This window comes from Phoca vitulina, unplaced genomic scaffold (assembly GCF_004348235.1).
Source record: "Phoca vitulina isolate PV1807 unplaced genomic scaffold, GSC_HSeal_1.0 scaffold80, whole genome shotgun sequence".
Lineage (NCBI taxonomy): Eukaryota > Metazoa > Chordata > Mammalia > Carnivora > Phocidae > Phoca > Phoca vitulina.
In genome coordinates, this window is record NW_022589783.1 from 1787798 (window position 1) to 1810776 (window position 22979).

The 22979-nt window shown below is 51.6% G+C and overlaps 1 protein-coding gene across 1 annotated transcript; it reads right to left on the reverse strand.

The window, feature by feature from the left end:
• Positions 1 to 1733: 1733 nt before the first annotated feature.
• NOM1 (nucleolar protein with MIF4G domain 1) lies at positions 1734 to 19063 on the reverse strand. The gene is made up of 11 exons (XM_032394335.1): positions 18065 to 19063; positions 16392 to 16516; positions 14499 to 14694; positions 10973 to 11296; positions 9154 to 9264; positions 8237 to 8404; positions 7325 to 7446; positions 6626 to 6758; positions 5950 to 6081; positions 4325 to 4434; positions 1734 to 3973 (listed from the first exon to the last, which is right to left on the reverse strand). The coding sequence occupies exons 1-11, from the start codon at positions 19061 to 19063 to the stop codon at positions 3799 to 3801; spliced, it is 2595 nt and encodes an 864-aa protein (XP_032250226.1). The 3' UTR covers positions 1734 to 3798.
• Positions 19064 to 22979: the final 3916 nt, after the last annotated feature.

Consider the following 22979-nt stretch of genomic DNA (forward strand, 5'->3'; position numbering starts at 1 on the left):
TGTTGGGAACCGTGATCAGGATGCTACGTGCGCGGTGGAATCAGGGGCAGGGCAGCCAGATGAGGATCAAAGTCAAGCGAAGGACTTCAGTGGCCCCTCGGGAGGTGGGGGTCAGGCAGGGTGTCCTGCAGCGCTCCGGGCCCGGCATCTTGCCCTGCTCTCAGCCTTCGGCGCAGAAAACAGAAGACACTTACTATTTCGGCCGAGAGGTGGTCCCCGAGGGATCAGGCTGGCGAGGGCCCAGAGGGCTGGCAGGTCATGTGGCGGGAAACTCCTCCCGCTTGACCCAGAACCGGCCAGCCACGCTGTTCGTGACCCAGAGAATCCCAGACAGCGAGCGACTGCTGCCTTCCACGGGGAGGCTGCGGTGACCGGGGACGTAGCGACAGGTTGACACCGTCCCCCCACTACTTGCAGAGGGGCGGTCAGCGGCCAGGGCAGAGCCCAGCCAACCCCGCCTCGATCGCTGACCAGTTACCGTGAGTGACATCACGCGTCTCCCTATGCGGCGCACCGAGAAGGAACGAAGCTGTAACCTGCGGGAACAGGGAACAGCATGAAAACCCAAACGAAGGGACTGAGCCAGCATTCCATCAATGTTCATTTCCCGATTTGGGTAATTAGATGGTGTTCTTAGGAAATACAGTCATTTAGGGTGAAGGGATGTGATAACGCAACTTTAAGCGGGTCAGAAAACCCTGGGTCTAACTACTGACCGAGGGACCGACCCACGGAGAGAAAGCACAAGTCCGATCCCGTGCCTTGGGGTGGGAAGGGCGCTGTGCCTCGAGCGCACCCGTGGAGTCGGCATCCTACACAGCCCCTTCAAGGAGTGCTCAACTCCTGGTGACTCGGTGCCGAGGCCGCCCCGCCCACGCGCAGGCGTTGATCCCGAGGCTCTCTGTGGCTCAGCGATCAGGGAACGAACGGGGCCTCCCCTCCATCCACTCCGGCTCCTGCTAACCCAGGTGCCCCAAGTCCAAGCAAACCACAGAAACCCTATCACTGTTTACACAGCAAGGCCTAACTGGTTTTTTACAGAAGAGGCAAAGGTGATTTGCTTAATTACTTTTGTGAAAAAACATCAGAGTATTTTAAAACTTTGAAGGATGAGTTCTGCATTATGAATGCCTTACACAAATTCTGTATTTTAAAATAACTTAACACTTACAGGGAAGTTGTAAGAATATACTTTGTCCGTATAAACTTCACCCAGATCCACTAATGGTTAACATTTTGCCTCCTTTTTATCTGGGTCTTTGGGCAAAGGAGGGGAGGAGCGAGATGGAGACTGTATTTTTTAGATAGATTTCCAAAAAGTAGAAAGATAAGGCGTAGATCTTAGAACCAGCAAACCTGTTCTTTCAAAATAAACCTTCACTGGCACTCTAAATAAAATATAAAAAGTGATTTATACATTTTATTATTTTTTTTTCAAAAAAACTTTTAAGATTTTATTTATTTGACAGAGAGGCACAGCGAGAGAGGGAACACAAGGGGGAGAGGGAGAGGGAGAAGCAAGCTTCCCTCCGAGCAGGGAGCCTGGGGGGGGGGGGGGCTCAATCCCAGGACCCTGGGATCATGACCTGAGCCGAAGGCAGACGCTTAATGACTGAGCCACCCAGGCGCCCTCCTTTAGTCTCTATTTTAAAGATGAAATCCCCCAGGGGCTCTTGGCTGGCTGTTGGTAGAGCATGCGACTCCTGATCTTGGGGTAGTGAGTCCAAGCCCCAGGTTGGATGCAGAGATTACTTAAAGGGAAAAAAAAAAAGATGAAATCCCCTAAAAGGGTCTTTTCAGAAATTCTATCAAGAGAACAGCAGTTCTCAACCTGCATCATAGGAAGTCCAAAAATTTACATATACACCAAGCACTGATGGCAGTATTTTTTAAATACTGTTATTGTAATACATTTTAAAAACCTATATATTTAAAAACAAATCTGAATTCACAGTAGCTTTTGGTCAAGACAGAATTATTTACTGAAAGCATACTTACTAACATGTGATAAGCCACGATATTTTGCTGTTAAAAAGGGCTTTTACAAAAAGGACAAATTTATGGAGAACCTGTCATATAATACATGCAAGACCAGGACATTAGGAATTAAGTCACAAGTATATTCCATGGCAGAAAAACATTTTTATTGTTTTAATAATAAAAGACATATATATAAAAATAAAAATTCAGTTGACACAAGTTTATCTTCTGCAAAAAACCGGCCTGAGCTCAGCCACGCCCCCAACTAGGTTCAGTGAACGTCAGGGATGGGGGGACCGTTCTTCTCGGTCTTAGTGGCCGCCCCCACAGTGAGTGGCCTCAGGTCAGTTCCGTGAGTCTTCGAGGAAGTGGGAGCTTGCACCAAATGCAAGTCGACTGTGTCAGTAAGCATGCTGTCTAGCTCGACTGGTGCATTTTTCTTCCGAGCCAGACCTCTGGATGCAGGACGCTGTGCTGGCCTTCAGCGGAGGCAGGCACCTGGATTAGAACTGACCGCTCCCACAGACAAAGTGGAGGCTCTCGGGTAGCACGCTCTGTTCTCTGCAGATGAGGTTCAGAACCGGCTGGAAGGCACGGGTGTGGTGTGGCCGTCGGTGGGGTCGACAAGCACGGGGGAGGCCAGCAAACAGGTGTCTGTGTTCCTTGTGCATTCAAGACTTAAACCATTAGTTTAGGGGCGCACACAGAGACGCTTATGACTTCACGTGGTCATTTCTAAACACACGCTGCTGTCGGGCCACGTAAAGATAGTGTTTGAAAGTCTGCGACAAAGGGGAGCTTGCGCGGGAGCGGCCTCACTCAGGCCAAGTGACCGCTCTGCGGGACAGCGCGCTGCCGGGCATGTGCGGATGCTGCAGAAAATCCTACTCTATACACACATTTTGATGACTTTTCAATAACTGAAGGTGACATTTAACTCAAGTTCGCAGCATTTAAGACCGAGAGGCAAATTCTAAGAGCTGGAGAACAGACATTTGTCGATCTATGCGCCTTCTCAGAACCAGCCAGAGTTGACTGGACTCGTGGGGCGTGTCTTTCACTAGATAAACGTTCATCCCTCGCCGGCGGCAGTTCTGTTTTATTCACACGCACTCCTCCTAGAACCTAGCTCAGACGCACACCGATCATGCATCCAGTATCTGTCTGGTGACTTCAAAGTTGTTTAGTACAGTGCTTTACAACCTGGAGCTGATGAGTAGAAGTGGCGGACACACACAGGAAGCGTCCTTCGCCGCGTCAGAATTTTGGGCAAGTGCTGGTGGGAAGCTTCTGCGCGTACCACGCGGTGCAGGTATGTGCGAGGCTTAAGTCAACTGCTCACTTTTCCCACACTTGCGTTCCCAATATTTGAAATAATCAATTAAATATCAGGTACCACATTTAACTAGTGGTTTTTGAACTCTAAATCAATACATAACGAAGATAAAAAACGCCATCAATTTCTTTATAACTGCACCCTCTAGTGGACTATTTGTCTATTAAAAAATAAGACCATCACACACGGGATCACACCCACACCCCACCCAGTCTGTTTAGAGAACCTGCTCGGTGTCTGCCTGTCCTTCCCTCCCTGCGTTCTCCCCACCCCGTTCTATAAATAGATAGGTGAAAACAGTTTAAAACATAAATACAATATAACCTTGAATTTAAAAATTATCTAAAACATAGTATCTTAAATACAACGGACTACGGCATAGCTCCACCAAGCTCACACACATGGTCGTCAGAGTAACAAGCCTTTTGGGTTTAAAAAGACATTTTCAGACAAATGACCACCCGCTCCTCTCCTTTTCTGGACTACATTCTCAGGGAAGCCTTGCCTTGCAGAAACTTAGTTGAGAGGTCAGCCCTCTCTCTCAGCATGCTGGCCTCCTCCACACCTGTGTTCACCTGCGCGCTCCTTAACAGGAAGTGGCTGATGAAGAGCTTCAGACCTTCTCTCAACAAGCCCAGCTTTGGGTTGTCAGACACTCTGGAAGGGAGGCGCATAAACGTGCATCAGTGATGAGCTAGTCTCTCCAGACTGCAGTTTCTAGGAATCTCCAATTGGGAGGCATAACCTAATTGCTTTTAAAAATAGAATTCTCAATTAAGAGCTTAACAACATATTCTACGTGTTAGAAATCATCATTAGTTTGCTATTAGGCAAGTTTCATGTTCCCCAAATCGAATGCGTAAGATACCCGCGTAAAATGAAAACTGAAAATAATGTATTAAGCTGCACCTACTGTGTAACAACCTTGCTTTTTCTAAGTCAACATAAGTGAAAATAATTCTCTTCGTCTCTTTTCCATATGTTTTAACAAAATAAGCTGGGACATACCTTGCAAAAATTGAACCAAGGTCTTCAACTTCTGTTTCCATTAACAGAATATATAACACTTTTCGTAAAAAGTGGACTCTGGGTTTATCCAATTCACTGAATTCAACTACCTAATTAGAGTCAGGACAGACAGAACAAGTTACGTTTAGTCAATTTTTTCAATAATTTCTAAAAATAGAGCAAAAAATCACCCGCCCCCTTTAAGTAAGACTGTTTCCAGCTACAGAAGATGAAGCGCTGCGGGCGGGCAAGGGCGTGGGGCCACGGGGGTCTCGTGCGCTCTACCAGCAGGGGTGTGCACACCGCTGTCGAGAGCAACCTGCCCCTGCGGAGTTTCCATGAATCAGGAATTTAATCCTAGAATTGAAACATACATAGCTCCATGCCCTAGAGAAACTACCCCCTAATTAAAACCATACATAGAAAATTTGGATCTAGGGGGAAAGATAACTCATATATGTTCTCTAAGAATTACACATAAATTTTGGTACACTTACACAATGGAATATTGCAGAGAAGTGATAAATCAGAGAACAGAATCACAGATATTAATGTGGATATATTTCAAACTCATGTTGACTTAAAGAACTGTGAAGGATATTCGGAGCGTGGGGACAGGATGCTGCTGTCCACACGGAGGGTGACGGTGTGTGAAATGAGACGTGCCATCTGAGGGAAGAGTTCCAAAGCACGCCCGAGAACGAGAGGGCCCTGTGAATGGGTGGTGGTGGGAGGGGGGGAGCGAGGACCCTGGGACAAGCTTCAAGGACATCTCCAGGTTCTACTGAATCTGGAGAAACACTGTATCCTCTTCCATTCAGAGCTCAAAACTTGAGCGAACTGCAGGCAAGATCTAGTCCAGCAATGAGAAGGCATGTCCTCTCCACGCTTTATAGTACCCTCATTTTTGGCTCAGTGGCCCAAACCTAGTCCCACACCCCAGAGACACAGGGCGAACCCACCTCAGCGCCCTGGTGGACGGACACACGCGCAGAAGCAGGAGACCATACCCGCAGCGTCTGCAGGTCAGGAAGCACGAGGCACAGAAGCCCGGGCCCAGCACTCTCTCTGGCCCTCAGCTGCCCTCACTGTCCCCGTTTTTAGGATGCCCAGGCCCCAGTGGTCCCGCTGTCCAGGCCTGACGGCCACCTGGAACTCCACATCCTCTGTCTAGGTTCCCCTGTCCACTCCAGACCAACAGCAGGGCACCTGCACCTCACTGGCTCGGATGCGACGCAGAAACACGGCAGGGCTGGGGTATGGGGGGGTCGCCCATCAGAGGGGGAAGCAGAGTCCTGCACCACAGCTCACCTGCTCCTAGGCCTCCCCATCCCCCTCCCGACTTAGCAGCGGCCAATGGAGGATTGAGAACTAGGACCTGCATGTGAACCCAAAGTGCAAACGAGATTCTTGGAGATGAGCAGAACAACTGTAACCGTGCCTTTGTTTACTCGGTACATTTATGCGGCAAGCTACGCTGGCTACTTTCTAGGATGGCCGGGGCGTTACAAACACACTTTCCAGGTAAGTCAGAATCTAAGGAAAGGCATTTTCTTAAGGTACCAAATATAAACAATTATACTATCATTTTCATTGCTTTTAATAATTTCATCCATGATACAAACCTTTAAAATAGAAAGTGGAAGTGATTTCGTCTTCAACAAGTGGGCTACCAGGTGAACCAAATTAGAGAAATTAGTGGCTGGCAAATTTTCTAAGTCCCGAAATTTATCCCAAATGCTGAACTGGAAAGTCATCTAATAGAACAATTGAAAAAGAAGAAGAAAGAGTCACAATGCAGCCCACTGTTAGAACGAGTCGCTCAGGACGTAATCTAGACGGATTCTACCGCTCATGTGCTTGTAGTGTCTTCAGAGTCAAGTCAGGATGAGCCACGAGCAACACACCCTCCTTTCCTACACACAGCGCCACAGTAATTTCTTTCTCTTGAGGGTTTTCCCCTCCAAGCGACAGAAATGTTGAGAAAGATCAGAGAAGGCTGGTGCCACCTAAGAACAAGGAGGCACTCCCCCGGGGACAGGGGCCACACGACACCCTCCTCTGCCACAGGAAAAGGGGGCCCGGCACCCTCTGCCCTGGTCACTCCGCCTCTGCAACGCCCCCCTGCTCTCCCCAAGGGGACCTGGCCACGGGCGTGGGCCCTGGGACTGTCCCCCTGCACACAGAGCTCGGCCCAGGCTGGACGCCTCACTCGGCGCTTGTTCCCAGTGGGCAGAGCCAGAGAGAACGTCTAGGAAGACAGCGGAGCACAGGTGACTTGGCGGGCTGCTAGCGGGTTACCTGGAACCTCCTCTGGTGTTCACAGAACTTGCCAGCCAGGAATGCGTAGAAAGGGTTGAAGGTTTTCTCTTGAAGGCAGCAATCCATGAGAACATGAACGATCTCCCGCTCCTGCTGGTCCTTCAGCCCAAGCCTGCAAAACAGAGACAGCGAGAAGTAAGACATCTTTGAGGAGAGCACATCCTGCCTGGCAGTTTGGTTCAAAGGGGATGGAGGAGAGGAGGTGGGAGTCACAAGACTCCCACCTCACGCCCGGGTATTCTGCATTTGAAGCACATAAAGGAAAATCACTATCGGATTTGTTGAGAAATACTTTCTGAAGGTACACAGGTACTTTTAATATCCTTTTACAACTAATTACAGAAACTATACCAGGAAGTTTTAATTTAGAAGTAATCAAAAACACAACCTCAATATGAGAATTTTAAGCAATTTAAGACAACCAACAGTCACTGTCACTAATCAGTTGGTCACCTAATACTTTTAATCAAAATATATCAGAAAATGTTTTGGAACTACCAGTGGCCAGTCAGCAGGAGCAAGACTGCTGACTAGTGCATGCCTGGACCCAGGGAAGGAGGGGAGAGAGGACAGCCCAGCTGCCCCGAGCAGCATCTGACCCAACCCTCCGCGACGCAAAACCCAACTGTGCGGATTTCTCAAACAACATCTAATCAAAGTGTTTGCACTAATGCTTACTTCAGAAGCTTCTCAAACGCGTCCAAAAAATCTTCACTAGTCATTATTGTACAGAAAATGTTTCTTCTGACATCAGTGTTCATTCTCTGCTTTCGGGCAAGTTCTAGTATCTTCCCGCTAACCTGAAAGAGGAGCAATTTAGGCACAGACCACAAGGATGTTTCAAGGAAAAGTTACTCTGGTCTACTGTGATTAGGAAGTTTCTAAAAGATAACACGTATTCTTCCATGGCTTTACCGAAGATTAATTCTAAGTTACGAAGATTAATTTTAAGTTATGTGGAAATACATATATGTGAGTGCTAAATCTTTATTCTTCGGTACACTCCCATGAAGAGAAAACCACAGCAAGAGACGAAGCAAGGTACGAGAGAAGAAAACCGCCTGATTCGGGGGAGCGTCTCAGGAGCAGCACGACCTGTCAGGCTGGGCAATGAGGACATAAATTAAAAGTGGCCACAGCCAGAAGAGCCAGGACGACGAGGTGTGACATGGGATCCTGAGACAAAAAACGGTATTAGGAGAAAAATGAAGGAAATCTGAATAACATATGGACTTTAGTTAATAATCAAATACAAAGAAATACAAAGAATTCCAACAATTTGAAATCCGAGCCTAATGGACCAGAAGCCACACCTCCTGGGAAACGGTCTACCTCTCAAGGCCGCCATCTGCAAGCTGACTGTTCGGGTTTTCCTACGCTCCCCTCATTCCACTCAACTTTTAAGTCCTCTACGTATGCTGTTTTGGGACTTAAACCACAGAAATGGAATGAAACCGCATCATACAACAAAGGGTTTCTGTAAGGTCTCTGCAGACATGCACGCCAGCACATCTCGTAACGTGCAAGGGACCAGGCGGCTCCTGCAGGGCAGGCCGCGGGACACCGGGGGACCGCGCAGGGCTCTCGTACCGTCCCCGAGGGCTGCTTCTCCAGGACCTTCTGCTGACTGTTGTCAATCATAGGAGCCCCGCTCCACGCGGACCCCACAATCCACCAGCGCCCGGTCTGCTCGGCGCTCAGGATGCCGTCCCAGGAGATGCGGAGCCGAGTGTCCGTGCCGGAGCCAGCGCTCTGTACCTGACGGAAAGGAGCCAGTCAAACACTGCTGTTGGCTCCTGGCGGGCACTACCGTCACCCTCGGGCTTCTCTTGTGTTTGACCCTGAATATTGTGCTGAGTCCCTGGCAGCTGGGACAGTGAGCCCGTCTGGAATAATGCCGCAGGTGGAGGTAAACGCAGTGCTCCTGTCTGAGGTCTGTGGGTCTGTCACCCCACACGCCGCTGTCTTTGGAAAGCTGTCACACCAGGGAGGAGGCTCGGACGCAGGCCCCGAGGAGAGCTGCCCGGAGCTGGTGGTGAGACCTTGCCCAGGAGCGCCTGGGGTTTGCCGAGCCAACGATTCCGGAGCTGCCCAGAGCCAGGGCTGAAGGACCCCCTGGCTGGGGATGGCGGTGGGTCTCGGCTGCGGCCCCACATCAGGAGTACCCAGGGAGCTTCAACGGGTGAGCCCCCAGCACCCCCACGCGGACGTCACTGGTCTGGGTGGGACCCCGGCCTGAGCCCTCCCTCAAAGCGGTCAGAGAGTTGTACTGCGCGGCCGAGTTGAGGGCCACAGGCTAAGTGCTGGGACGCTGAACTCACAGGGACGGCCCCGCACCCAGACCACTCCGAGGGTCTCAGCACAGAAATGTGACGTTTCCTCTCAGGATCCTGGAACTCTTATTAACCAGACACGGCACCTGACTTAGAGCTCCAACCGCCTTGACAGTTTCACAACGAGTCCATGCAGACACGGGAGCGGGAGATGAGGAAGGGCAAGGGCCTCACCAACGCTCTCTGTAGCTTCCTGAGCTTCTCCACAGGCTCGGGGTCATAGCCCGGGATTTTACGCATGTCATTGTTCTTCAGCGCCAACATGGTCTCCAGCATAAACCGAACCTTTAAGAAAACAAAACGGAAGAAACCATGATTTCATACACCCCGAACAACGGACCCTCCGCCTGGGAAGAACTACACCGGCCGCGCACAGGGCCACTGCTGCCGACGGTAAACCAGAGATGGTCTTCCAGGGAGACAGTCGCCGCCAACATGACCTCCTGCTCAGGACCACATATTTCAGTACGATTGTGCCACCTGGCCTCCCCTGGGACCCTGAGCACCTCCCGAGATCGGATGTCCTCTCGTCAGCCCCCCAACGCCTCTGAACCGCCCCTGGCACCCCTCCTGCCCCCGTGGTTTTAGTTACATGATATTTCAACTTCTTCCCCATTCCTGGCCTTCTTACCTTTTTAACTTTTAAATTGAAAACGTCATAATTAGAAAAAAGTTGCAAAAACAATAAAAAAGAATTTTTGCATACCTTTCTCTGAGATTTCCCCAAATACTTATTTATTGAGATCTAATTCACACACCATAAACCTCACTTGTTTAAAAGTGTACACTGAGCACATTCAGGGGTGTGCAGGTACCAGGATCAATTTCAGAACATCTTCATCATCCCCAGAAAGAAACCCCAAACCTATTATGGGCACTCCCCATCCCCCCATCCCCGGGCAACAGAGGCTACTTCCTGCCTCTGCTGACTTTTGTGTTTTAAACTTGGCCTCTGAGCATTCAACCAGGGACAACTGCTTCCTTGGGATACTCTGGGACCTGGCTCCAGAAGCCTCGTCCTGTTCCTCTTCCCCTCAACAACACAGCTGAATGCTGGTGCTCTGAAACCTCGGGGCTCTGTCCACACCCCACTGGACGCTAGCAGTTCCCCAGCCTGCACAGATCCTGAGACCGCACCTCTTCATTTCAGGATTTCCAGAGTGGGCCTGTTTTCCTCCTGAGTCTGTCTCCTCCTACTGTCCTGCTGTCCACCAGGGGTAACCCTGGCCCTTCCTGCCCTTCACACTGCCCTTCCCTCCAGCCCACGCCCTCCGGTCACCTCTAACTCCTAACCCCACACCCACTGCTACGATGCTAAGGCTCCCTGCCAGACCACTGTGGTGGTGTCTCCCCGCCCCGCCCACCTCCCCCTTTTCTCGGTGTAAAGTGCCATGAAAACAGCATACATCATTTACCTGCTCAGCTCCCTTCAGGTAGGGCCTCTTAAAATCCCAAGTCCCTGAAAGGGTTTACAAGGCCTCTTGAGGCCAGCCTCTGCCCGTTCCTCCTGCCCTGCTCCCCCGCAGGCTCCCGACAGAACACTTCTCTTGTTCCTAGTGACATCCTCTTCTCCTGTGGGCTTCCCAGGGCTCGCCCATGCCTCTCAACCGGCAGATAAGGTAGGAGCCACCATCAGCCCCCATTTCCTCGATGGGGAAACCAAGGCTTGGAAGACTCAGGGCCCATCACTGTTAAGCAGCAGAGCGGAAAATCCAAGAGTGCTGATGCCTGAGGCCCATGCCACATAGCCCTCCTCAGTAAATATTTTTTGAATGGATAAACGTTAAAGGAACTGATTCTTAAATTCACAGAATACCTGAGTTCTTAGCAGAAAACCAAAGTTCATTCACATACTGATTCATGATAAAGCCACAAAACCTGATGAGGCAGAAGACAATGGGGATCACTAAGAAATTAAATGCGATTTTACCCCAAATACTTATTTTTAAGCTCTGGTCAGTGTGTGAGCACGCAGGCAGCAGGTCAGGCGTACCCTGGTCTGGTCCTGGAACTTGCCACTGGCCTCGCTGGCTTTGGCCTGGGCCTCCACGATCAGTTCCTTAAGTGACAAAGCATCATCTTTTCTCAACAAAAAGCCCACGTTTTTCAGCATTAACAGGGTCAGTTCAATATCTTTTTCTGTGAATGTTCCGATAAGTTTTTTCAAAACGTCGAAGACCAGGCAAGCCTGTACCACGTGGAAGTTATACAAGTGGGCGACAATGGTGAGCAAGTTCTCACACTCCTTCCCTTCACCTCCGTTCTTATAGACGGCGTCAAACCTCCTCACCACGGCCTCCAAAAAGTGAGCACCGACCTGGACAAAGAAGGCAGAAAAAGTATCACTGCAAACATGTAAAAATCAAACGTTAGCAGCTATTCATAGGGATCCTTCTTCCTCTTTCAACAAGCTAAAATGTATGTTGAAAAAAATCAGTGCTTTTTTTAAGTTGACACATAAAATATACACACAGTAGGGTATAAACCCCAACATGGCATGAACTCTAAAAACTGAAGTCTGAATGTACAGCGCTATACACGTGGGAGAAGGCCACAGTGAATGGCACACGGTGATCTGCCGCGGCTCCCAAACCCCTGAGTACATCCTCTGGTCTTTATCATCAACAAGGTCGTATTTTTGGCCAGCAGCCATTCTGGTTCCTTAAAAAAATAAAATTATTAAAAAATGTCAAGAACACACCTACAGCTCTAAAAATGTACTGCTATGAACAACACTCATTTCTCCGGCTCAAGTTAAGGCTGAAGGGGGACAGAGGCAGGGGCTCGGTGCTGGCAGGGAGGAACGTCAGCACACCGGCCACGAAATGACCACCTGAAACATGGACGAGGAAGAATACTGTACTCAAACATGACCTGAAGAGAAATCAGAACTCTGCAGATAGCAAGAAAAATTCAGGCATAAAACATATATAGGTATGTTTTCAATCACATGAGTAGAATAATTATGTTAGCATTCTTCAAAACTTTAGATTCCAGTTAGTATCTTCAAAATAAAATATAACTTAGTATGACTTCTATTTTTTAACATGTTATTTTTCAGTAATCTGCACACCCAACGTGGTGCTGGAACTTACAGCCCTGAGATTAAGAGTCACACGCACCACTGACTGAGACAGCCAGACGCCCCTACTTAGGATAACATTTAAAAATACGAGTAACGTTCATGTTGCTGAAGTTACTTAAGAATATACATTAATTCTGACTTGGGGAATTTAACACAGATCTGCACAGACCTGATTTTTATTTCTAAATGACTGAGAAGCAGTTCAGTAACTGACAACACGGGCTTCGTTAGACTCTCTCCTTCCATGAATTCCCGCGAGCATGTTCTTCTCATAGAACTGCAAGAAGCATACTGGCACCAGTCCTGGGAGCGCGTCACCCGCTAGGAGAAGTGCTAGTGGGCCTTGTGCCATTCACTGTGGCCTTCTCCCACGTGGGGCAGGGAGGGACGTCAGCACACCGGCAACTACCATAACGGCTTCCCACGGAACGAGTCATCTCAGATGTCCTTCGCGCTGTTAGCAGAGGTTTGAGTAAGTAGGACCAATAACCTCCTGTGTTCAAGTCCAGTGAATCCCTCCATGTTGTGGGCGGTCAGGGCCTACAGCTCTTACTGTAACTCAAAGTACTGTCCCTACGAGAATCCTCTTGATTACGAAGTACACGGCGTGAGGCGGGAGGACGGGGGGTGCTCAGAAAGCCCTCTAATAACGGCACTGGAATCATGGCACTCCCGGGGCACCAGGAATGGCGTCCGGTGACTCTGTCACACTTCATAACGAAGAGAAGAGACTTGCAGTGTCTTATGTGAAAATGAGGACAGCTCTTAGAAATAAAACAATTGCTTCAGAAGGGAGATTCTCTAAATAGCTGGCACAGACGCACGGAGGAGAGTCCTGCTGCCCAGAAGACTCGGGGCCTGTATCTCTCTGTCCCCACCTCCCAACACCCAGAAGGTCCTAGAATCGGCACCTTCCAAACCTCACAGGCTGTGACTGCTGCTAGATGGGAAAGCCTGGTTCCAAAGTTGTCTACGGAGAGCGATGAAGCCTGCAGGGGCAGGGCAGGCGGTGAGGAGAAGAGACTTTCAACCTGAAAACTTCCCGCTTCGGGCAGAAGTTAGGATGACCAGCCGCCGTCTACCGAGCGCTTCCTATGGGCCAAGGCCCCGAATACACTCGCCGCATGTAGAACCCGCTAAACCGACTCTACGCGGGAAGACACTGGCGCGGAGACTGCCAGGTGACAGGGCCTCGTGGCAGCCGCAGGCGACGTCTCCCCACATGGCGCACCGCTTTCACGGCAGAACCTCTAGCGGCACGGAGCACACGGAGTCTAGCAAGTCTGTGGCCGTTAAAGTGAGCCCCGCGCAGGCCTGCTCTGCAAGACTCCAGTGAGTTCTGGGAGCAACGACGAACAGAACGCGGGGAAAAGCGTGCAGACCTGGGTGCTGACAGCAGCTCCAGACGGGTCTGCAGCTGCCACGTGGCACAGCGCACGGTTCCCCCGGGCTCTGCTGTGGGCGTGAAGCGCGGCTGCCCACCTGCTCTCCGGGCCCTGCCGGGAACTGAGAGGACAGGAGGAAGGGAGGCACAAGTGTGCACACCTCCCCAAGGGCCAGGCTGTCCTCTCCGGGGGGGAGGGTGATCAGGAAGCAAAGAAACCAAACCACCATGAAAGATACTGCCCCACAGAAAGACCCACAGGGTCAGTGAGTTCTTCTGATTATGAACGTCACCTGGGACAAGGAAGCCCTACTCACGAATCGTCCGTTCATTCCCGAGCCTCAGTATAAAGTCCTGCGATGAGAGCGGTTTCCTCCAACAACCCTGGGAAAGGCCACACCGGGGGACGGAACAATGCTGGGAGGCTGTGACTCACCGTATGAGGTGACAGAAGACGCCTTTCTATCAGAACCGGAGCCAGCACCACACAGCCTCCCTGACGCTAACCTAGAGGGCCACCGAGCGAGGACAAAGGGCACAAGACGAAGGGGGACAAGGACTCGCTCAGCAGCACCTATCTGGTACCAGGCATCGTGCAGGTGCTCTATGTGCGCGGCCCGACTGAGTCCTGACAAAGGCCCCGCTTCACAGAGGAGGGCGCGGGAGGGAGGGTCCGGGCCCATCTGGAGGGGGCGCAGGCGGCCCCAAGCCTCGGCCCTGTCGCAGGTGTCCCTCACTTAATTAAATCCGGGTTTACCTCCCGTGCTGCTGGCCTTGTCACTTACGAAAGAGTGCTCTCCACCCAGCATGAATACCCAAGTAGTAAGACCACCCGGAGCACTGTGTTCCGAATATCTGAAACAAGTCCCTGTTAGAGTCGGAATACCAAGAACATGAAGGCAAGTCCAAAATGTCAGTCCAGAGAAAAATAAATGACGAAGGCACGTTAGAATGGACCAAACACAAAATCAAGTGTTCACGTGACAGACAACACAGCACCCACCATATGGAGCCCACCGTGAAGCACAGCGCAGGGGGAGGGAGCCCTACCTCAACCCCGACCGTGTGGTGAAGAACGCTGAGCAGGAGCACGTGTTCCATCACCAGCCTGCTGGGCATGGCGGTGTCCGGGGCACAGGCGCTCAGGAGGGCGCCCGTCAGGGTGTCGTTCATGTCCTTCCTGCTGTGGGCCATGTACAGCCCCCCCAGCTGCCCGCTTACGGAGGCCATGCTCGGCTCACTCAACCTGCAGAACGGCAGCGAGCCTCACATCAGGAATGATGTTTTAGGTCGATTTAAAAAAACGAGAGTCATCAATACTACCAATACCCCCTATGTCACATTCACATTTAACCATGAACAGCTTTTATCTCGCCCAATACCCCAGCATATACTGCCGTGATAGCCCCTAAGCCTCTGGAATCCTGCAGTTCCCTGACTGCTGTCTTTCCACTTGAAACGTGGCCCTGGGGAAGCACACACAGGACCCTTTAAGACCACGGAGACTGCGATGATGATAGCCCACTGGTATCCTGATCCAGGCTCCCAGGCAGAGGCAGGGAAACATCCTTACTTAGCACATCAGTATGTGCTGTTGGGAAAAAGTCCAACCTTTCCACTTTTTGGCTAGTGGCCAGCATAAAAATCTTTAGTTCCCACACTGAGAAAAGGTTGCTCCGCTTGGTAGAGGGGAAGGATGGATATGCACCTGGAAGACTATCACTGCGCCTATGCGAACACTGAGCATTCAAACAGCATGTTTGGTAAAAGTCTAGGATGTACAGTGTTCTGTTTTTGTTTCTAAATTTTTTTTAGGGGCGCCTGGGTGGCTCAGTCAGTTAAGCATTTGCCTTCGGCTCAGGTCATGATCCTGGGGTCCTGGGATCAAGTCCCGCATCGGGCTCCCTGCTCAGCGGGGGAGTCTGCTTGTCCCTCTCCCTCTGCCCCTTCTCCCTCACTTGTGTGCACACATGTGCACTCTCTCTCTCTCAACATCTTAAAAAAGTTTTTTTTAAAAGATCTATTTATTTGAGAGAAAGAGACTGCAAGTGCACACAGGAGTGAGTGCAGGGGAGGGGCAGAGGGAGAGGAAGACAGCATCTTTTCTTTTTTTTAATATTTTATTTATTTATTTGACAGGGAGCATAAGCAAGGGGAGCAGCAGAGGGAGAGGGAGAAGCAGACTCCCCGCTGAGCAAGGAGCCCGATGCAGGACTCAAGCCCAGGACCCTGGGATCAGGACCTGAGCTGAAGGCAGACGCTTAACCGACTGAGCCACCCAGGCGCCCCAGGAAGACAGCATCTTAAGCAGACTCCCGCTGAGTGCAGAGACCGACATGGGGCTCGATCTCAGGACCCTGAGGTCATGACCTGAGCCGAAATCAAGAGTCAGACGCTCAACTGACTGAGCCACCCAGGCGCTCTGGAAAGAGTGTTTTGTTTTCATTAAAAACAAAGCAGTGGGTTCGGGGGGGAGGACTGGGTGTGACCACAAAGGCTAGCAGGAAAGCCATGTGGTGCTGGGAAGGTCCTGTCTTCACTGTGGGCAGGGACCTGATGCTTCCTGCTGCAGAGGACGCACACACGTGCTACCACAAGGAATGAGCAAAGGGGGCTGCAGACCACATTCCTGAGCCGGAGTGCCACCGCAGGGGGAGGACAGGCCCTGCCAGCCCTGTTCCTGGGACTTCTCAGAACCACCATGTGGGCACCTGCGTGGCTTTCAGACTCTGAAGGGTTCAAAGTACCAAATGGAAAAGGTGGGCTTCCTGCTTTTCAGGGGACAGATCTGGCCGCAGCAGGACAGAAACAGAGAGGGGCCGATCAACCACCACAGCCCCGCCACCCCATCGCTTACAGTCTAATTCCTGGGAAAGTTTCTGTAAGTTTAGAATAAACAGATAGGCTCTTGGCACAGCATGGGATGGCAATGGGCGAGGTTACCTGTTGATCAGACCTCTGACGTGTTTCTGCAGTCTCTCCAGTCCCTCCTTTTTCTGACCACCCGCTGCTTCCTCAGCTTGCCTCACGTGAGGGGGGATGTACTTGCCGTTGTTTTCACAAAGACTCTGCTTGAGAGGACAGAATTACAAAAATTTAACACTGAACAAGCTCCTCTTCTCTGCTTGCTACGTTCATATTTACGTATTAGAGTCCCAAGGACGGGCAGAAGTAGCACTGACCGACCACTGTGACTTAATCCACATCAAAAATTCCCCGAGTGCCCTGCGGAGTCCTGCGCAAGGGCTCCCCTCACCAGCCTGCGGGGGGTCACCCCTGCCGTGACTATCAGTGTGCTCCCATCGTGTTCTCCGCTCTGTGCCTCTTCAGACCTGGCCGCGGCCCCCGGCAGCCGCCCACCAGGGCTCTCCCCTCGGCACTTGCCCAGGCTCGATCTACGGCCCGCACAGCAGCACACGAACACCTCAATTACACGCACCACCGGTTCTGGAGGAGGAGTGTCCTGGAATCACTTCCAACCTGTTCAAAACTAACACGTAAGTATACGTGACAAAATCAAAATCAATCCATCGCTCACTATGTCCTAGACCATCCACGTGCAAGGTTACAAATCATTACCACGGGTACCGTACCAACGCTCCCTGGGCACCTAAGTGAGGGCTTTAGGAGACAAACATTTGTAAGGCATGATCCATGCCGTTAGGGAGTTTAAACTTAGTTGGAGAAATCACATTTATGTACATAGAAACTGTTGCTCTTGAGACACCCATTAGTTCAAACTGTATGCTAATTACACCTCAACAGGCTGTGAAAGAAAAGTTAGGAATAGTCCAAAACAAAAGTTCTAAGAGAGGAGCTGACAGCAGTTTAACACTGCTCGAGAAGGGCCTGCTGCTAAGGCACAGGCCAGAAACGAAAGCCAGTTAGTTCATATACTTAAGGTGGGAAAGACTCCCAGCGCTGTCTGACGTGAACAGAGGAGCACAAACAGTGAGAAGATGAGGAAGGACCATGCAGGCAGAAGGAATACATATATTTAGGGGCAGAAAGCTGTAACAGTGAGACGTGAGGAAGGACGTGCATGCAGTCACAAGGTTGCCTGTCAGGTGCATGCCGAGGTGAAGCTATTTTAATAGCAAGGGGCCAGCCCATGAAGGCCCTGACTGCTCTGTCATGGATTTTGAACTTGATCTTCAATGTACGGCTTTATCCAAGGGAGCATTATTGACTAGCTCTGTGTTTCAAAGATTCACTGCAGGAGTAGCTGGACAGGAAAAAGTCTAGGCGAGGGCAGAGCCGGGTAGGGGGTCCTGATGTCCTTACGGTACACATCAGCGGTGGGAACAGAGCAAAGGGGGAGGGCATTCAAAGTCAGGTTTGGACAATGAGGCAGTAAACACGGAATGAAGGAGATACCACCTTAGGACAATCAGTGGGAAGGCCATTAACTTTCTGGGATAAAAAGATCTTTAGAGATGTTTCCTCCTTGAACTCTTTATTATGTAAATCAAAAAACATAACAGACATAATAACCCAATTCACCCACACTTGGCTCAACAATTACCAATACATCAATAGGTCACTTCTGTCCCACTCCTGCCATCACTTGTTATTTCAGGAAAAACCCCGGGGAATTTAGGTTGTTCACATGATACCTGATCTGCTATGTCAGAGTCCTCAGAGGAAGGTTCACTCCTTTCTTCTGCAAAACGGACTCTCTTTTTGTTCCTTTCCCACGTGGCTCTCCCTTCTGCTGTTTTTTGCTCATCCTCTTCTACATCCTCTTCCTCGACCTGTGCTCCGGTTTCTGCTCCCAGCTTGTTCTTTTCGTCTTCCACATCCTCCTCCTCCTCCTCCCCTTCACCCTCGGTGCCACTCTCTAAGTCACTTTCGGGGAGAGCCTGTCCGGCATCCTCCTCCTCCTCACTGCTGCTCTCATACAAGCCACTATTTTTTCCCGATTCCAGGGCTCCCAGGATGTAGTCGAGCCCATCGCGGGCAAAGCTAAGCGGCACGGAGCTACCGTCACCCTTCCTTTTGCGCTTGTTCAAGCCGAGGCATCGCTCCAGCTTTCGGATCTCCCGGTCCTCCTCCTCGTTGGCCGCCAGAAGGGCCCGTTTCCGAGCCGCAGCGGCAGCTGCAGAGGGCCTGGTCGTCCCGGGGGGACCTCTGGCCTCGGTGCGGGCCCGGGCGCCCTTGGCCTGGGGAGGTCGCAGCCCCTCCCGCGGCGGTGGGGCCCGACGAGGGGACGGCCGGCCGCCCTCCCTCGCCGCCTCCTCCGCCCCGTCCGCCCGGGGGCCGCTCGCTCCCCCTGCTCCGCTGCCGCCGCCCGGACCCGGGCCCTGCGCGGGGCCCGCAGTCCTCTGAAGCCGGCGCGCCTTCTTCAGGTGCCGCTTCTCCTTCCTCAGCTCCCTGCGGCTTTTCCTCCCGCCCGGCCGCACGCGCCCCCTCGTCCGGGGCCCCGCGGGGCCGCCGGGGATCTCACCCTCGGAGCTCGCCTGCACGAACTCCTCCACCGCTAGCTTTAGCCGCTGCAGGGCCCCATCTGAGCCGCCCCCCGGCCCGCGGCGTGCCCCGCGTCCCTGCTGCCTATCGGGCCCCCGCCCCCGGCGGCCGCGCCGGCGCGTCCCTCCGGCACTCGCGGACGCCGCCATTTTCCTGGATGCTCCCACTCCGACTTCCGGTCGGGGCGGGACTTCCGGGCAGAGCGGGCGCTGCGCGGGACGGGACGGCGCCCCCTGCTGGCGGGAGGGCGGCAGCGCAGGGAACCGCCCGGGAGCAAACAGCGCCTGCTCTCCAAACACTTTGTAACGGCGTAACACAAATACGTGCTCATTTAATGAGTGAAGCCTTACAGCTTACGGTAGAGAGGCCTCTTGGCGACCTGCCACAGAAGTGAGCGTAGTTGTCTGTAGGGCGTGACTCTTCAGACGTGTTTGCATCGCATACATCCATAGGGAAAATATTAATGTTGTTTTCTGTGCGTATTTTACAGGGAAACTTCATCCCAGCTTATTATTCTGAAACTTGCTTATTTCACCCAACCTCAGGCCTTGGATCTCTCCATGTCCGGTGTAATGGCTCACCTCATTATTCATTAGGGTTGCCTGGCTTCATGGGATGATGTTCCATGATTCCTCTATCAGTACATCTGTCCCGGGATGAAAGTATTCTTGTCTACTAGAGGCTGGGAATGTGACCTTATTGGAAATAGGGTCTTTGCAGCTGTAGTCAAGTTAAGAGGAGGTTACACGTGAAACGAATATAACACTGTATGTTAGTTATCCTTCAATTTAAAAAAAGAAAAAAGAGGTTTTCCTGGATTTCCCAGCGGGAAGTTCGGATGCACGGGGAGAAAGTCACAAAGAAGCGGCTACAAGCCAAGGAATGCCAAGATTTGCGGGAACCAGAGGAGCTGGGAGAGTTCTGGAACAGATTTTCTGCTGGAGCCCCGGGAAGGAAGGAGCCCTGCCTACACCTCGATTTCCCACGTCCAGCTTCAGGACCGAGACTATGAATTTCTGTTGTGTTAAGCCTGCCTGGTGCGTGGCGCTTTGTTACCAGGTAATTTATACTAGGAAACTAGTATAGCAGATGGGAAGGAGGGAAGTAGAAGCAAACAGTACTCGCGGCCTACTAGTGAAGAGAAAAAACCCTGGGAAGGCCAAGAGTGACAACCAAATAAAATTTCAGAACTCAGCGTGCTCAGCAGCCCAGGCTCTGGGGCTGGGGTTCAAATCCTGACCCCACCGCCTCCTAGCTGTGTGACCTTGCTCAACCTTGCTGAGTCTCAGCTTCTCTCTCTGCAAAATGGGCGGATGATAATGCCTATCCCACCGGGCTGCTGTAAAAATGAACGAGGTTTTAAAAAGTAACTTCCTTGTTTCGTTTCATGGTGAACTTAAACTGCTCCCCTCTTGCTGCCCCTCAGTGTCTCTGCCAGGCTCTCGGTTCTTGGTCTGTCACACCCTCACTCCGAGTCCGATGCTGCTAGTGGTCTCCTTTCTCATCTTGACGGGGGGCTGCGGTGCTCCTCAGGTCTCCCTGTGAGGGCTTGTTGGCCTGGGCTACCAACACTCTGGGAATGAGTATGTCAAAGGCTGAAGGTAGGGGCCTTCAGTGCAGAGAGATGCAGCATTGTCCACCTGTGCAGATCACTGTCTAGGTTCCTGGGGAGAAGCATCAGGGGTGGCAGGGTCCCCTGGGGGCAGCCCCCAGTCCTGGGGTTCTGGGGCTCGGGAGCAGGTTCCTGGGGTGCCTCCCCTCCTGGGCCCTGGTCGTGGGCAAGGGTGAAGCAAGAGCGGGCACGAGAAAGCTTGTCTCCACGTGTCCTCACCTCCAGGCTCCGCGGGGTCTCGCTTCTGCTGTTACGCCCTGGGGTCCATGCTCCCCTCTGGTTGAATAATTTCTCTGATACTCACTGGGGAGAGGGAGACGGAGGCCCTTGTTTCTAACCCATTTTGACAGGAACCAAATGAATTAAATCCATTCGGTAATGCGAAGTCCTTAGAAGGGCTTTGGCACGTCGTCCCTGCGCTGTCGATGTCCGTGGCCTCCCAAAGCGGCGGGTGTCCGTGAGTCACTCGGAGCCCCGGGCGGCCTCTGGCTTTCTGGCCGCGGAGGTTGCCCAGCTCCGAAGCCGCGGATTCTGACTCCGTGAGGGATTGATGTGGGTAAATCTTGGGGGCAGTTTTCAGCCCTGAAATCCTAAAGCGAGGGAGTGTTCGGCGCTGTTCTGGCTACTCCTCGGTTGGAGGAGCGCGCATCCCCAAACCTGCACAGCGCCGTAGCCCCTGGGCAGGGATTCGGGCAGCGGGTTGGGGAGGACGGCCTTTTTCCCTAGTGACAGCAGCTGGGGTGGGGGGAGCAGAGGCTTCCCGTCCCGTTGCCAAGACAAGGGACGCAAGCGTCAAACCGCCCATTAATGGCACAGGGACTGATGCAACAAAGGGTCGCTCGCAAGTGGGTGCGCATGGGCAGAACACAGGCGCGGGGGGGCAGGGGCCAGGTGCGACAGGTTTGCACCCCCCCATTCTGGGAGCACCAGGAAACCAGGGAAAGGCTTTAGGTGCAGACGTGGGTAAGAGTGTTCGGGGGGGGCCTAAATAGATTTGCACTGTGAGAAGCTCATCCTCCTGCCTGCGGGGCTGACCGAGGCGGGTCAGAGTGGAAGGGCAGACACAGGGCTGTTGCATCAGACACTTGTCCCCCAGCCTGGAAAAAATTGCGGGTTGAGGCTTTGCCTGACAGCTTTTTAAAAATAATAGCACGAATGATCTATTAAGAGTAATATGATATACAATTTAAAGCGTAGCCTTTAACTCTGTGTCTTCGTTCGACCATAACAGAGCACAGAGACGGGCGCTTAAACAGCATTTATCTCTCACAGTTCCAGAGGCTGGAGGTCCAAGGTCGGGGCGCTGGCAGCCTCAGTGTCTTGTGAGACCCCCTACCTGGTTCACAGATGACATCTTCTCTCTGTGTCCTCACTTGGTGGAAGGGGGAGGGAGGGCTCAGGGTCCCTTCTATAAAACCACTAATCCCATCCTGCGGCTCCACCCTCCTGACCTACTCACCTGCGGAGGTCCCCCCTGCGGACACCATCACTCTGGGGTGAGGACTTGAACACATGAATTTGGGGGGGCACAAATATTCTGTCCATAACACTTAGGCTCACAAACTTTTTTTTGTTTCAATGCACCTATTGATTAAAAATTTTTTTTCTGATGCAAAATAATTCCTGCTCACCATAAAAAAAGGAACCATTTTTTAAAAAAGATTTTATTTATTTATTTGACAGAGAGAGAGACAGCAAGAGAGGGAATACAAGCAGGGAGAGCAGGAGAGGGAGAAGCAGGCTTCCCGCTGAGCAGGGAGCCTGATGTGGGGCTCGATCCCAGGACCCTGGGATCATGACAGGAACCAAAGGCAGATGCTTAACTGACTGAGCCACCCAGGCGCCCAAAATTGGAAGCATTATAGTTACATACGTAACATAAAAGGGAGAAGTCCACCATATGCTCTTTTTTTCCAGAAATACATACCTTCTGGATATTCAATGTATATATTAACTTGCATTATGATTATTTTTTTTTACCAAAATAGCATCTATTGTTTTGCAGTTGATGAGAGATACAGCTTAGGTTTCTTTCCACATCAGCAGCCTGGGATCAGGCAGCAGCAGTAACAGAGGCCTGCAGGGAATGTAGCACCGTGGGCCCTCCCCAGGCCCCCGAGTCAGAATCTGCATTCAACAGCCTCCAGGATGACTCTTGGCATTCGAGAGTCCTGATTCTGGATCCACCACTCTTTCCAATGGCTTGATGGGCATCACTTTTGTAGCCAATCTGCTAATGAGGAATATTTCATGGTTTCCTTTTGAAAACACATTTCTTGCACTACTAACAAGTGTCGTGTGTGTGTGTGTGTGTGTGTGTGTGTGTCTGCAGGGATGGGCACATGCTTCGCAGGACCATCATCGTGGAAGTTGCTTCCAGGAACTGTATACATATATTTTTTTAAATGCACCAGGAGGGGCGCCTGGGTGGCTCAGTCGTTAAGCGTCTGCCT

Coding starts and splice junctions, on each gene's coding strand:
- NOM1 (XM_032394335.1), bottom strand. CDS start 19,063: ATGGCGGCGTCCGCGAGTGCCGGAGGGACGCGCCGGCGCGGCCGCCGG. Junction 14,695..16,391: donor GTCAGAGGTCTGATCAACAG/GTAACCTCGCCC, acceptor GCCGTTCTGCAG/GTTGAGTGAGCCGAGCATGG. Junction 3,974..4,324: donor CTTGGTTCAATTTTTGCAAG/GTATGTCCCAGC, acceptor CCTCCCTTCCAG/AGTGTCTGACAACCCAAAGC.